This window comes from Abramis brama, assembly GCF_963993115.1.
Source record: "Abramis brama genome assembly, chromosome: 20".
NCBI classification, from domain to species: domain Eukaryota; kingdom Metazoa; phylum Chordata; class Actinopteri; order Cypriniformes; family Leuciscidae; genus Abramis; species Abramis brama.
The window spans coordinates 9,672,197-9,687,340 of record NC_139982.1 but is presented as its reverse complement, the minus strand read 5'-3'; the positions used below and the strand labels follow the sequence as shown (position 1 = coordinate 9,687,340).

The 15,144-nt window shown below is 37.7% G+C and overlaps 1 protein-coding gene across 1 annotated transcript in view; it reads right to left on the bottom strand.

The window, feature by feature from the left end:
- wwox (WW domain containing oxidoreductase) overlaps positions 1-15,144 on the bottom strand; it is a 239,394-nt gene that overhangs the window by 211,179 nt on the left and 13,071 nt on the right. Inside the window, exon 5 of the mRNA XM_084094655.1 lies at positions 4,344-4,450. Coding sequence (XP_083950781.1) covers positions 4,344-4,450 — 107 coding nt within the window. The remainder of the gene's footprint in view (positions 1-4,343; positions 4,451-15,144) is intronic.

The following is a 15,144-nucleotide window of genomic DNA, read 5'->3' as shown; positions in this document are numbered from 1 at the left end:
AAAGATGCACTTTTATGATGGACAGATGCACTTTTATGATGATAGATGCACTTTGATGGACTTTATGGACTGCCATTATAGAGCTTGGAAGAGCCAGGACATTTTTTAATATAACTCTGATTGTGTTCGTCTGAAAGAAGAATGTCACATACACCTAGGATGGCTCGAGGGTGAGTAAATCATGGGCTAATTTTCATTTTTGGGTGAACTATCAGTTTAAAATGTTTTCAGATGTATCTAAAATAGCCATATTCTGATCCTTTATAGCACTGTAGCTTTAATGAAATCCCTCTGAAAGGGATAGTTCACCCAAAAATAATAAAAATATTAACTAGCAATAACTAGCTTCTGGCCAAGTTGCGCTTTAGGCATAAGTGGAATCCGTATGTTCGTTTGGCCGGAAGCTAGTTATTTTACTTTATAAAGTATTAAATATGGATATTTTTCTTACACAAATGCATTTCTTCGCTTCAGAAGGGCTTTTATCATGGATAGATGCACTTTTATGATGGATAGATTTATCATGGATAGATGTACTTTTATGATGGATAGATGCACTTTTATGACAGATAGATGCACTTTTATGACGGACAGATGCACTTTTATGATGGACAGATGCACTTTTATGATGGAAAGATGCACTTTTATGATGGACAGATGCACTTTTATGATGGACAGATGCACTTTTATGACAGATAGATGCACTTTTATGATGGAAAGATGCACTTTTATGATGGAAAGATGCACTTTTATGATGAGAGATGCACTTTTATGATGGATAGATGCACTTTTATGATGGATAGTTGCACTTTTATGATGGATAGATGCACTTTTATGACGGAAAGATGCACTTTTATGATGGAAAGATGCACTTTTATGATGGATAGTTGCACTTTTATGATGGATAGATGCACTTTTATGATGGATAGATGCACTTTTATGATGGATAGATGCACTTTTATGGACTTCAAAACAGAAACGGCCATTCACTGCCATTATAAAGCTTGGAAGAGCCAGGACATTTTTTAATATAACTCTGATTGTATTCGTCTGAAAGAAGAATGTCATATACACCTAGGATGACTCAAGGGTGAGTAAATCATGGGCTAATTTTCATTTTTGGGTGAACTATCAGTTTAAAATGTTTTCAGATGTATCTAAAATAGCCATATTCTGATCCTTTAGCGCTGTAGCTTTTGACCCGTGCCTCAAGACTCACTCGTGGGTTTTTTGACAGCCTAATTGTGCAGCATGTGATGTATGGCAGGATTTGACTCTGGATTTTCAACAGTAGTTTTCTTCACTGAAGCTCCAGAAGCCTGTGTGGCGTTCCAGGTGACCTGGGAAGTAGATGCCATGACCCTTCATTCTGTAGATCCCAAAACATACATCTTTATCAAAATAACCCCGCCGTAAGAGCGTGGGAAGACACGGCGAGTACATTCATCATTTTAACGATTAATTTCCTTGTCCTGTCCTTCCCCGGATCTATTAATATCATTCCTGAGGTGTAAGTATGCATTTCCCGTCGATGAGATTTATTCCGATATCATGCCTTCCATTACTCATCTGCAGCACCTGCGATTTAGGAGTCAAATCAAATTCAATATTTTTTAATCAGAATATGAAAATCTTAACTTGATCAAGCCATCATCTGGTATTACTTTCCTCGTTTCTCACAGGGAAAAGTCGTGAGGGCTCGTATTTGGAGAATTAATTTCAGATGTTTTTGCAGTAATTGTTAGAGAATGAAAAATTAAAACTCCCAGCAAGGTGTCGGTAAACATTAATCAGACCGTCTGGCTTTTTTTTCTCTTTTTTTTGTGCCAGGTAATTTGCCTTAATATTTAAATGTTCTTTAATAACTCTGATTATTAAAGGATTGTGCCGATTTCTCCGCTGGCGTATTGTGGAGTGCTTGTAAAATGCCTCTACATTTATTAAAACACGCCGACAGATTTGAAGCTGTCGGGCCTGAGGACTTATCTGCCGTCGAGAGGAGGGCTTTGTTCAATCAGATATCGCCACTGCTTTAAAACACTTTAGATTCCCCTGTAATCCATTGGCATCCTGTAATTAATCAACTAATTCCAAGTCTCAGGATGGCTGTAATTACGGCACCTCGTAATAGCTTATTCTTTCTGCTCCAGCACCTACATTTCATTTGTTTATTTTCTCACACTCATAAATCTGGGGGAGTGTCAAGAGCGCCACAATATTAGTGCAATAATCAAAGTTAATTATCAGAGGCCCTCGCGCCCCCCCTCCTGCTAATAATGGAGACTATCAGAGAGATCGGCTGCGAGCGCAGAGCCACGGGCAAAATCCCCGCCACGTCAAGACCAGAGGAATATTCATTAAGAATTACACCATAAAAGAGAGAGAGTTGAAAGCTAGAGGAACTTTAAGTTTGCTTTTAGATGTCTTCTATAAGAACAGCATTTTTTTAACCTAAATTAAAGAAATTTTAGATATAAAGCCCAAAGTGTGATTCACTTTTAACTAAGGCTGTCGATTTAACGCATTCAATTGATTAGTTATAGGGGGAAAATAATGTGTTAAAATTATTAATGCATTTAACGCACCCATCCAAGACCTGCGTAGTTCATCTTACACCTCATATAGTTGACTGGTGAGGAACATGAAGCAGAGCAAAAGCACACTGTGTGATGAAGCCTGTATAATGCAGTTATAATGCCCCTAAAATTCAAGATATCAGAGCAAAAATGCCCCTGTATGGGTTTTTTGCTCATATTTATATCATATGATATAGTTAAGCAATATTACACGAGTGCTGTTTTTGTTCCGAATAGCACGAGTGCAAGTGTGATGTTGATTTACAACAGTTCAATGAAAAAGAAGTTAATATTGTGTTTTGTGTAATTTTTTCTAATGCAAATATTACCGATAAAGCCAGAGCACCAGTGTTGTGTGTCTTCGAGCAACACAGACGTGTTTCATTTCTGAATGAATCCACGTTTTGAGCGAATCAATCGAGTGAAACAATGGTTCAACATTTACTTAATTCCTGAATGAATCAGCCGTTTGAACAAATCGAATGAATGTATCAGTGAATCAAAGAATGACTTAATGACTTTACCGCCACTTGCTGGCAGTTTTAGTTTCTTATTTAGAGTATAATTTCATTTTTTTAATTATTATTATATTTCCATAGTAATAAAAGTCATGTCGAAAGGTCACGCGTGACATAAGCGGAAGTACAGACCTAGTGTTTACAACGCGAACGTGCAAAGATTTACTCAAACGGTTTATAAAAGGTAAAACAACGATGTCGATTTTGAAGTTGGAGGAGAAAATGAGATGGAGTTTTTCACCCTATCCTACATTTATAAACCAGAACACGCATGACCTTTCAACCTGATTTCGTGATGTGTGGCGCATCACAGCTAGTGCAAGATGAGCATTTGTGGTTAAAAGTATATAAATGTTTATTTTGTTATAAAATGAGCGATGGTTTGTCTAGATAAGACTCTTATTCCTCGGCTGGATCGTGTCGAGACTTTGAAGCTGCATTGAAACTCACATCTGGACCTTCGACCCGTTGGACCCCATTGAAGACACTATATGGAGAAAAATCCTGGAGTGTTTTCCTCAAAAACCTTAATTTCTTTTCCACTGAAGAAAGAAAGACATGAGCATCTTGGATGACGTGGGGGCGAGTAAATTATCAGGAAATTTTAATTCTGAAGTGAACTAATCCTTTAACAACAGGGCACTAATGTTACTAACTTAAGCTTAAACTTGTTCAGCAAAATTTTCTGCAAATTGTTGCTCCACCACGACAGTAGTTGGCGCTAATGTCTGCCATAGCATCCGCTGCGGCAGAGCAGACTTACACTGGGTTATGACCTGTGGTTTGAAACCGAAACGCATGAAATCCAAGGCAAGAATGAACTCCCAGAATGCTCTGCGACAAACTGGGTGAAAAATAACATTTCCCACAATAACAATACTCTGATAAAGTACAGATACTCGAAAAATGTACTTAAGTACAGTAACAAAGTAAAAAAATACTTGGTTAGTGTCCACCACCAACAAGCAGCACTATTTGAAAGAGTTGCTGCCAATGAAGAACAATTCAAATCAGATCACATATTTCATATCATACATAGACTTCAGTTAGGATGCATTAGAAGGCCGCTGACTATGTAGAAACAGCACTAATGACTCACATCTCCACCTAATCATGTGACTCAGGAGAAGCCAGAGATGCCAGCTGCACAAAACGTGATTTATGAAATGTAAAGGTCACACGGGATGACGTCGCAATGCAGTAGTAAAGAGTGCGTGTGTGTGTGTGTGTGTGTCGTGTTTTTACTCACCCATTCCTCCGTGATCAGTCTTGCTGCTTTACTGGCACGACTTTGGTTTCGGCACGCTAAGATCACATGGGCGCCGTGAAGAGCGAAAGATCGGGCGGTCTCGAAACCTGCAGATAGGGCGTGGGTGGGTGGAAGAGGGATTGTGGGAGAAGAGAAATGACATGATTGAGATAAGTCACTTGACTGATAACTTGCTGTTATTTGCGGCGGATGAACCCGAGCAGAGGGTGGACGGGAATCCCATATCTCGGATTCGTTCTCCATCAGACAGAAAGCCAAAGGCTCTTTTTTAAGATACTCAATCAAGACCCTTTTTAAGTGATGAAAATGATTAAGTCAAAGCAGAGAAACTCCAATAGCTTTGGTAATGATAATGAAATGAAACCGGACCCAGGACAAGACCTTGAGGCACCCCAATGACAGAACGTCTATCGTAAGCACATTTACACTGCAAAAAATAATCTGTATTTTTCCAGTATCTAAATATCTTTAAATAGATACATTACTTGAAAATAAAATTGTGAAACAATGACTTATTATCAGAAAATATATCTTGAATTAAGTTTGGTTTTCTTACTTTATTAGCAAGTCATTCTTTTGTTCTATGCATAAGCCTCGCCAATTTTTTATTTACGTTTAAAACAGGAAAACTAAACTTAATCAAAAGATGCATAACTCTGAAGAGAGTTTGAAATATCTTGAGCATTTTTGGTGCATTAAGTACATTAATGGATCTTTTTGCTTGTACTTGTATACTGATTAAGAAAGCAGATTTTTTGCAAGAATAAATGAGTAAATGGAGATGTAAAATCCATAATGTGCATTTCTTTTTGCCAAACCCATGATCCTAAAGCACTTCAAAGCTAGAGTGATAAGAGGCTCCATCACAGAGCGTCAGAGATACTTTAGCCTCATTTAGAAATTACTCCTCATATCAGTTTCTCAAATTAATTTTCAAAAATCGCCAGTCTAAATGGGTCAGTCAAACCCAAAAGGTAGAAACAATGATCTAAATATACTCCGTACGGGAAGGCAGAAACACAAAACATTTGCTTCACTGAAAAAGGTTATATTTAGGGGGGACTTGGGGTATTGTTTTGGCTGGTTTTGCTGACCTGCCGTTTTGCATTGTGCCTTTGATTACACCAAGTGTGTTTAAAGTTTCTCTTAAGCTGGCATCAGCACTTTATTACCCGGAGTGGGCACCAGTCATAAAGGTACATGTGTCTCAGAATAGATACTGCGAGAAAAAGCCTCAAGTTCATAACAATGGCTCAGGTTTGCAAGTCCGACATTAATAATCAAGTTAAAGAAGGAATATCAGATGGGGCGAACGGTGTGTTTTGCCATCATACGAAGGACACAAAGGTCAAACCTCTAAATCTGCGATGTCCCACAACACCGGGGCGAAGGAAACTGCTGTCCTGTCGGCAGGACATTTGAGCTCAGTGGCTTATTTTAACCCATAATCCTCAGGCGCTTCCTCTTTCTGTTGGCCACATTTGCTCATTAAATCCTGGGTTTAATTACAGCAAAGGGGCTGAAAACGCATACAGATTTGCTCTCTTTTCTTGTAATCTCCTATTACTGTAAAACAGACTCAACGACAGAGCTAAATTGGCCTTTGCGGTTTTCCCTCGACGCTCGGCGACTCAAACGTAAGTGTGTAAGTGTGTTTTCAGCCAGCAGGTGGACTACACGCGCTGGTGTACTGGCTGGCCTGCCGCTCTCTCTGACTGTGAAATAACCCTTGGCCATTCGGCTTGTAAAACATATTACACTGTCATGGCTCAGAAAAGACCTGACAGGCCAACACGGCTCAGACAGAGAGGCATGACTCCGTCGCTCGCTGAACCACGCCAGTGCTGGGAATCATGGGTATCAGTGGACATGATGAAGGCTGACAGCTGTCACTGATTGTGAGTGGCACTTGCACGCATGTCCGAGTTTTTTACCTTCACTTTTCCCACTGAAGTTCACTGCCCCGTTCTTTCCAAAGGACTGATCCGACCAGCACTTCCAATGATTTTAGCACGGTTTTTTTTTTTTTTTTTTTTATAGACGGGAAAGGAGGGCGAACCTCACAAAGCCTGGAATTTTTATTTTTGCTTCTATTTTGCCCCTAAATCAAAAGGAACATAAGAAACAATATTTTGCATAAAGACAACAAAACCTATTTTAGGACCATTATTACACTGTAAAAAAAAAAAAGTTGCTTTCCTTCAATTTTTAAGTAAAATCAACTTGGATGTTTAATTCATTTCAACTTAAATTACATTTAACTGACTTTAAAAAAATGAGTTGAATCTTGAATAACTTTAAAAAAATGAAAATGATGAAAATTGCTTAAAGCAATATAAAAACATAAGTTGTCATAACTTATTAATAATTGTTTACAGTGTAGTACCGGATTTTTCCATGTTGACATTATTTGTGACAGTAATAAACAAATAAACAAACAAACAATTGTATTAATATTGATGCAATAAAGGAAACTTTTTACATTAATGTGATATAATATTTCATGTATTTCAATAAATATTATGTGATGCAATATTTATTTATTTAATGACTTCAGCTACCGTGAGTTGCCTTGTTAAATTTGATTTGTATGCTTTAAAATAAATAAATAATTTAACATTTAATGTAAAGGAAAATTAATACATTACTGTAACTAAATAAATAATAATAATTAAATATTTTAAGTATTGTGAAGTAATAACACAGTGATAGCATGTTCGATGCCTTTAATTGATGCTTTTAATTATGTATTTATGTAAAATCATGCAAATCAAATGCAACATCAACAGTAACTAAAATAAGCTACTCTTAATAAATCATAAAACTAGTAATATGCACTGTAATACAGAAAAAAATACATTACTGTAATGACAATTTAATAATAATTATCCTTGAAAAAAATAATTAAAAGTAGAAAAATATGGAAGCTTTACAGTATTTGGGGGTGGAAATGTGCTCAAATATTGCATTGCAAAAAAAAATTAGTGGTATTAAAAATAGGCTTTGTTTTCTTCATGGAAATATCTTTTTTTTTCTTGTGATTTTGAAGCAGAATATGACCTGGAATGAAAGAGGGATCAGAAACGCACTTCATACGAGTTTCCCAACACACACACACATATGTAAAAACCCTTGCCTGATAGTCTGGCCTTCCTCTTCTATGCAAACGAAGCGGGTTTGACAGTGTGCCGGCGTGTTTCTGAGCCACAGACAGTCGGGACGATAGCGCAGATTAAAATGAACTTTAATTAGATTATGTTTTAATCTGATTTTCATTAAAAGGTAACTAGGAGGCCTAATTGTGAGGAGAGAGCTAAGGAGTATTACCCATTAAAACTCAAAATTGGAGTAGGATAAGACCTCCTCTCTGACAAACCAAGCATGGAATTCAATTTTATGACACCTTATTAGGAGTAATGGAGAACGCGCGTGTGTATCCGCACAAGGCCTTCCTTCCCGGGAAACACACACCAAAACACAAACAAGAAACGCTTTCCCTGCCAGTAGACCAACAAAACACACATTCACCAGCAAATCCAAGACATGACACTTCAGCGGTGCGCTTTCATCGTCTTATTAATGAAAAAGTCTCGCATTAGCGCTGATCAAAAGAGCGACTCGCAGTCACCTTGTGAAGATCGTGGCGCTTGTTCAGCTTGAGGTGTGAATTAATCAACGCTGTTGTTTTTTGTAATGGAGAACAAATTAGAACATGTTTAACGACAACAGCGACCCGCCATGTATTATTTATGGAAAATAAGAGGGGCTTGACATTAATTTGGACATAATGACTCCGCTTGTTCGTCAAAGAGGCGGAGAGCAGCTGAATTAGCATGACATTTCAGTGAAAAGAAGAAGAGACGGCTGTTTTAAGATCATGGTTAGTTCGATGACCACTGCATCTGAGCCTCAGTGCTGTTTGCCCAGGCGAGCTCGCCGAGGGTCAGCGTGTGAAGACGGGATGTTCCCGAGATGACCTGCGGGTCACTTGATGGTTTTATTGTTTTGCTGAGTTCTTCTCCAGGCCACTTCCTCGTCACAGCGAGCGAATGGGAATCACGCCAGGATACACACACGGAGCGGACAGATTAACGCTCGGATTCGCCCGCGTGAATCTCGCTGATTTTCTCTGTCATCACTCTGAGATCTGCCCTACACTGCTGTTATGCCCTTTCTGCTTTATTAGACACGTTTAAAGGGAATAACTGACATAACATTGTCATTTTTTACAGCGTAGTACCAGATTTTTATTTACAATGCAACATTATATGTGACCCTGGACCATGAAACCAGTCACATGGGTCAAGTTTTTGAAATTAAGATTTATACATCGTATGAAAGCTGGATAAATACGCTTTCCATTGATGTGTGGTTTGTTAGGATAGGACAATATTTGGCTGAAATACAACTATTGAAAATCTGGAATCTGAGGGTGCAAAAAAATCGAAACTTTGAGAAAATCTCCTTTAAAGTTGTGCATTTATGTTGGCGATTGTGCTGCATTCACTCACAAAAATACATGTTTTATATATTTACGGTAGGAAATTTACAAAATATTTTTTTCATGGAACATGATCTTCACTTAATATCCTCATGATTTTTGGCATAAAAGAAAAATCTAATTTTGACCCATACAATGTATTGTTGGCTATTGCCACAGATATATCCGTGCGACTCGAGACTGATGACGTGATCCAGGGTCACAGTAACAAACAAATAAACAAACAAACAAACAAACAACTGTAGTAATACTGATGTAATAAAGGAAAAAAATGCATTAATGTGATATAATACGTTCCATGTATTTCAATAAATAACACTATAGATATGTGTGCAATATTTATTTATGCATTTAGAGTGACTAGAGTTGCCTTGTCTTGTTAAATTTGATACGTATGCTTTTTAAATAAATAAATACATTTGAACATTTAATGTAATAAAGGAAAATTATTACATTATTGTATCTAAATAAATAATAATAATTAAAATGTTTGAAGTTAAGCAATGTGAAGTAATAACAGAGTGATAGCATGCTCAATGCCTTTAACTGATGCTTTCAATTATGTATTTATGTAAAATCATACAAATCAACAACAGTAACTGAAAGAAAATGTTACTCTTAAATCATAAAACTCTAGTAATATTCACTGTAATGTTTTGGAAAGAGACAAAGAGGAGAGTGAAACTGTGAAATGTTGTGAGTATTGCAGAGTTTCCCTCATTCCTGCAGGTTTCAGACTCACACCACTGAGCTTTACAAGAGGAGCGCACATACCGCTCTCAAACAGCTCGCCAGTGCCAAATCTACTCACTTAAACGGTCAAATACAGACAAAATGATACCAAAATGTCTGTCTTGACGAGTATTCGGGCACATACGGTCAGTTTTGGAGCGTAATAGGCGAGAGAAACCGCATGTTGTGTATCAGTGTATTGGATCTGTGCATTCGCTCTTAAAGTGACAGCGCTCTAATATTCCTGCTGCCGTCTGGCATGTTCATCACAGAACCACAAAGAGAAATCACTCGCTACTCTGGACTGGATAGCTTTTGTACCTTTGATTGTAAGCATTATTCTGCATTTAATTTTTACAATGAAGACTATCCAGTGTTATTGTACATGTGCTTGCTTTACTTTCTGTAGGATTTCTAACCGGAATACTGTTGACTCGCCTGAAAAACGTATTCATATTTATTTCATTTGTCTCTTTATTCTGTTGTATTTATTTGTGCTATCGATTGCAATTTGTTTATTTGTTCTTATTTTATTACTGAACGTTTACTTGTGTTTTTTTTTTTTTTTTTTGTAAATTTAGTTCAACGATTCTGGGCTCAGATTCTGTTCTGTGTGTAAGCTATTGCAACAAAATTACCAAAATGATTTAAAAAAAAATTAGGATATATATATTTGAAGTATGCATCATCTCATGTCTAATTCTTACATTTAATCAATAAACTCAATTGCATATCAAAATGAGTAAATCAGTATCAACAAAATCCATCTTTGCCCAATCCCAGCATCCACAGTGGCATTTACAAGAAATCTAAACGGCCAATCCCTGTTAATGAGCCGAGATCACTCAAACACTTCGTTTAAACACCTGATTTGTTCAGTCATTGAATCATTCATTAAACTGACTTGCGGTTTCATTCAGTAATAAAGCACCGCTGTGTGTCGCTCCGAGGCACAAAACAGTTCTGCTGTGAGCGACTGAACAAAATAAAGCAAAAACAGACAATAGTGTGTCTAAAATGTAACTCACAGTGTTAAGTGTGTAAATCAGGGAAATCTGGTTGTGTATATCCTGACTTTCTGAGGCATTTTAACGGCACAGAAATCACTCAGAGAAAGCCTGGACCCTCAAATCAGGCTTGATCATCTCAGCTTATACATCGTTAAAATAATAATTACGATATCACCGTAGACGACACATAGCTGCCAGTCTGTCTGACCAATGGCAGCTCTAATGACCATATATGGTCGTGGAGCATCAAAAGGGGCGGGGCCAGGGAGCAGCAGGTGAGCTGAAACATAGATATATATATATATTTGGGGTTAAAACGAGGAGTGTGGTGCTTCCGTCAGTCTGCAGGGAGCCTTAATTTACACCATTAATAACCCCCATCTTCATTTGGGATTGGGGGAGATGTTGTCACGGGCCAAAGTGAAATGTATGGTTTGTAATTACAGGGTTCCAGCTGACCAGCCGCTCGCCGCTGCTCTTGCCCCCGATGCCCTCCATGCCCTTGCCTCACACACTCCGGCTTCGACCCCCAAGTGGCCTCGGCTAAATCCCAGCGTCATTTTTCACTGTGCCGACGGTCACGCCGTCCCCACGGCAACCGTATCCGCGAACCCGAGCGGGAGCGCCGTTAATCCCAACACGGACATTGTTAAAGAGAGACAGAGCAAAGAGTCGTCATGCAACTTTAATATCTCTGCTCTTGGAACAATAGTAAAAGCGAATCCATAAACCACTTGAGTTCACATTCAAGCACTCCGACCCGTTTTAAAAAGCCAGTAAAAGGCCTTAAACACACACACACACACACACACACACACATATATATGCATGCTGGCCGCTCACACGGGTGGTATTGAGGCCGTAATCATTATCGAACCTTTTATCCCCAGCTGTAATTTTCTTGCATGTTACATCAGTTTTTTCCGTGCTTTGTGAATTTCATCCAAGGTTAATAATGCTCAATAATTTGACTAACCAACCATACCTGGTGTTCATTACAGAGCCGATAAACAGATTCATCAAAAAGGGACATGAAACACACATTAAAAGCCTCAGATTCTATTTCCTCTGACACTCAGTATCAATAACAGCTCCACAGGCGCACCGAAGATTAAAGACACGCAGACATGAGGCGCACAGCCCAACGCCTCGGCCTTCCCCTGCACCTGTGGACACACCTCTGTCCTCAGTATTACCCGCTCACTGCTTTAGAAGAACTGAGCAGAGACTGTTCAATATTCTGAAGACAGTATCTCAAATATATTACTATTATCAAGTTTATGCTGCTTAATGTTTTGAGGAAAACATGATACACTACCATATAACGTTTGGGGTAAAAAAAAAAATAAAATAAAAAAAATTTATTATAAATAAATAAATAAATAAATAAATAAATAAATAAATAAATAAATGTGTTTTTTTTTTTTTTTTTTTTTTGTTTTTTCAAAGAATCAGTTTTGTTTTTTTACAAAACTGTGGAATATGAAGCAGTTTTCATCATTGATAATAATAATAAATGTTTCTTGAGCATCAAATCATCATATTAGAATGATTCCTAAAGGATCATGTGACACTGAAGACTGGAGTAATGGCTTATTTTTAATTATTTATTTTAAAACAACTCGCGCACAAGAGACTTCTTTCAAAAACACACATATAATGAAAAATATTTTTAATAAAACAATTTATAATTTTGATATTGTTCAACGAAACAACCTCTCATATCATCTTTGGCTGATTCGGAAGAGCTGCACATCTCGGCACAATCACAGCCAATCAGAGCATGTTTAATGTTGAGTTATGCAGATTCTGGACCAATGATGTTTGACAGTGGGCGGAGCTACCCAGCTTCACTATAATGGCTAAAGCACTGGAGTGTGTAAGTCGGAGTCACATGATGCACGAGGGTTTGATGGAGATCTGAATGGCTTTAGCAGTCACACTGAACACCGGTTCACCACAGAACATCTGAGAGGAACGACACGACCCTGGTGAGAGGCCACACACACACACACACACACACACACACTCATACAGCCATCAAAACTCAGTTAAACTGCAAACACACAGCGGCCATGGCGTGCAGATATCCGTCAGTAGGGCTTGTTACTCGTCCCGTGCGCACCTCACGCCCTCCGCTTCCCGTTCGACACTGAGCGTCTGCTGAACACACACAGGTGTGAGTGAGCACGAGCTCTCGGACCGGACGTTACTTCATATACGGCTGCAAACAGCTTTAGTGTGAAAATTACTTCTGTGCTAATATATACTATTACAGTATTGATTTGACCTTTTCATTTTAAGTCTTAGTCATTTTGTCATTTATTTGTTTTAATATATATTTCTATTTAGCCTTATTTATTTCAGTTTAGTTTTAATAATTTTAGTAAACATTTAAAATAAATATATATTAATTTCAGTTAGTTGCAAAGGCAACATTTCTGATTTTTTTTTTTATGTTTTCCCATCTAATATTTATATTTCAGCTTTATTTCAAATACAAATCAAAAACGATTTTTTAAAGTTACATTTTTTTTTATACTTTTTTTTTAAAACGTTTTTTTAAAAGTTTTTTTTAAAGTTTTTTTTTTACTTTAAAAAAGTTACTTTTTTTTAATTCTTTTTTCTTTTCTTTTTTTTTATTTAGTTGAAATAACGATGAAAATGAACAATGAAATCAATCACAGATAAATTGTTTTGTTTTTATAAAGCAAGTAAAAATAAACAGCAGGGTTTTGAATGTTTGTTTTGATCTTTTAGGTTTAAAGAACGGTGACGAACAGAAACAAAACTAGAGAAATAATTATGTTTTCAAAACAGGTTTCCCTGAACACTCCCACCATCTGCCATTGGTCAGGCAAACTTATAACCCCGCCCCCAAACTCACGCTATTGGTTGCTGTGTCGGGCTGGTCAGAGACTCAAACATTTAAAGGGGTGGTTGATTATGATTTCACTTTTCTAACTTTAGTTAGTGTGTAATGTTGCTGTTTGAGCATAAACAACATCTGCAAAGTTACAACACTCAAAGTTCAAAGCAAAGGGAGATATTTGATATTAAAGAAATCGCTTTTTAAGGACTACAACAAACGGCTGGTAGAGACTACACCACATTCCTCCCGGGTTAGTGACATCACCAACCCTAGAATTTACATAAACCCCGCCCCCTGAACGCGATTTATAGATGATCATGACAGAATATGCTAATCAATGACTAGAAGATAACTACACATCAGCTTCATAAATTCATCAACTATCCATTCAGAAATGTCCTGTTGCTTCTACATGTTGTCACTTCTTCTTGAGTCTCTCCATCATTGTCTGACTCCGGTTTGAACATAAAAGGCTAAAAGTTTTGGAAATTTTCAGTGCATGTGTGTGTGAGGTAAAAGGACACGAGCTCTTGAAGCTCCGCCCCCTGTGCCGGGAGCAGCAGCTCATTTGCATTTAAAGGAACAGACACAAAACGGTGTGTTTTTGCTCACCCTCAGAAAGTGACAACTTTAACATGCTATATACAAATATCTGTGGGGTATTTTGAGCTAAAACTTCACACACACACTCTGGGGACATCAGAGACTTATTTTACATCTTGTGAAAAGGGCGTTACACCACCCCTTTAAAGCAATGTTCTGAAAGCACATCAAAGACCTTTCAGGGATGAACGAATGGACGGACGGACGGATGGACGGATGGACAGATGGATAGAGAGTGTCAGTGACGGCACTGGGTTTCCTGCCGCCTCCATTAGAACTGATGAACTGAAAATAGCGGGAGTAAATATAGAAGCTCATGAATGTAGAGAAGCATCTGTGAGCGTCAGGAAGAAACTCCACACAACATCCATCAGCTTCTCCAGCACTACACACACACACACACACACATACACACACACACACAACACAACATTCATCAGCTTCTCCAGCACTACACCTGCTCCACCAGAATAACCCCATCACACACACACACACACACACACAGGCCTAGCTTTATTCAGGACCGCCTGGAGGATAACACGCCTCTTATACAGGGAAAATAACACAACTCGGGGAAATCTGGGAGGTCTAAGATGCTTAGGTAGGACGTTATGCTTATTTCTCAGACGTAAAAATATAAAACATAATATATTAAAGTGATGCATTGGCAGGAAGAAGTGTTGTTACATGCAAGAAAACAAATCATGTGATTCACCCATTTTTCTTAAAAAATGGCACAAAATTAATAAGACAGCAAGAAAAAAATAATCAGACAATTCATTTGGAATCTGATAGTCACTAATGCATTTGTTTAAAAAAATAAATAAATTATGAAATACATACACACCCTTTTCTAACTACTAAATCACTCATTTAAAAAAAAAAAGTAAAATCTGAGAGGTCTGAGATGCTTAGATACGACGTTATGCTTATTTCTCAGCGGTAGAAATATTTAAAAATAATTGTCAGGAAGAAGTGTTGCACATGCAAGAAAACAAATCTAGAAAAAATATATTCATGTGATTCACCAATTTTTTCTCGAAAATGGCACAATTAACAGGA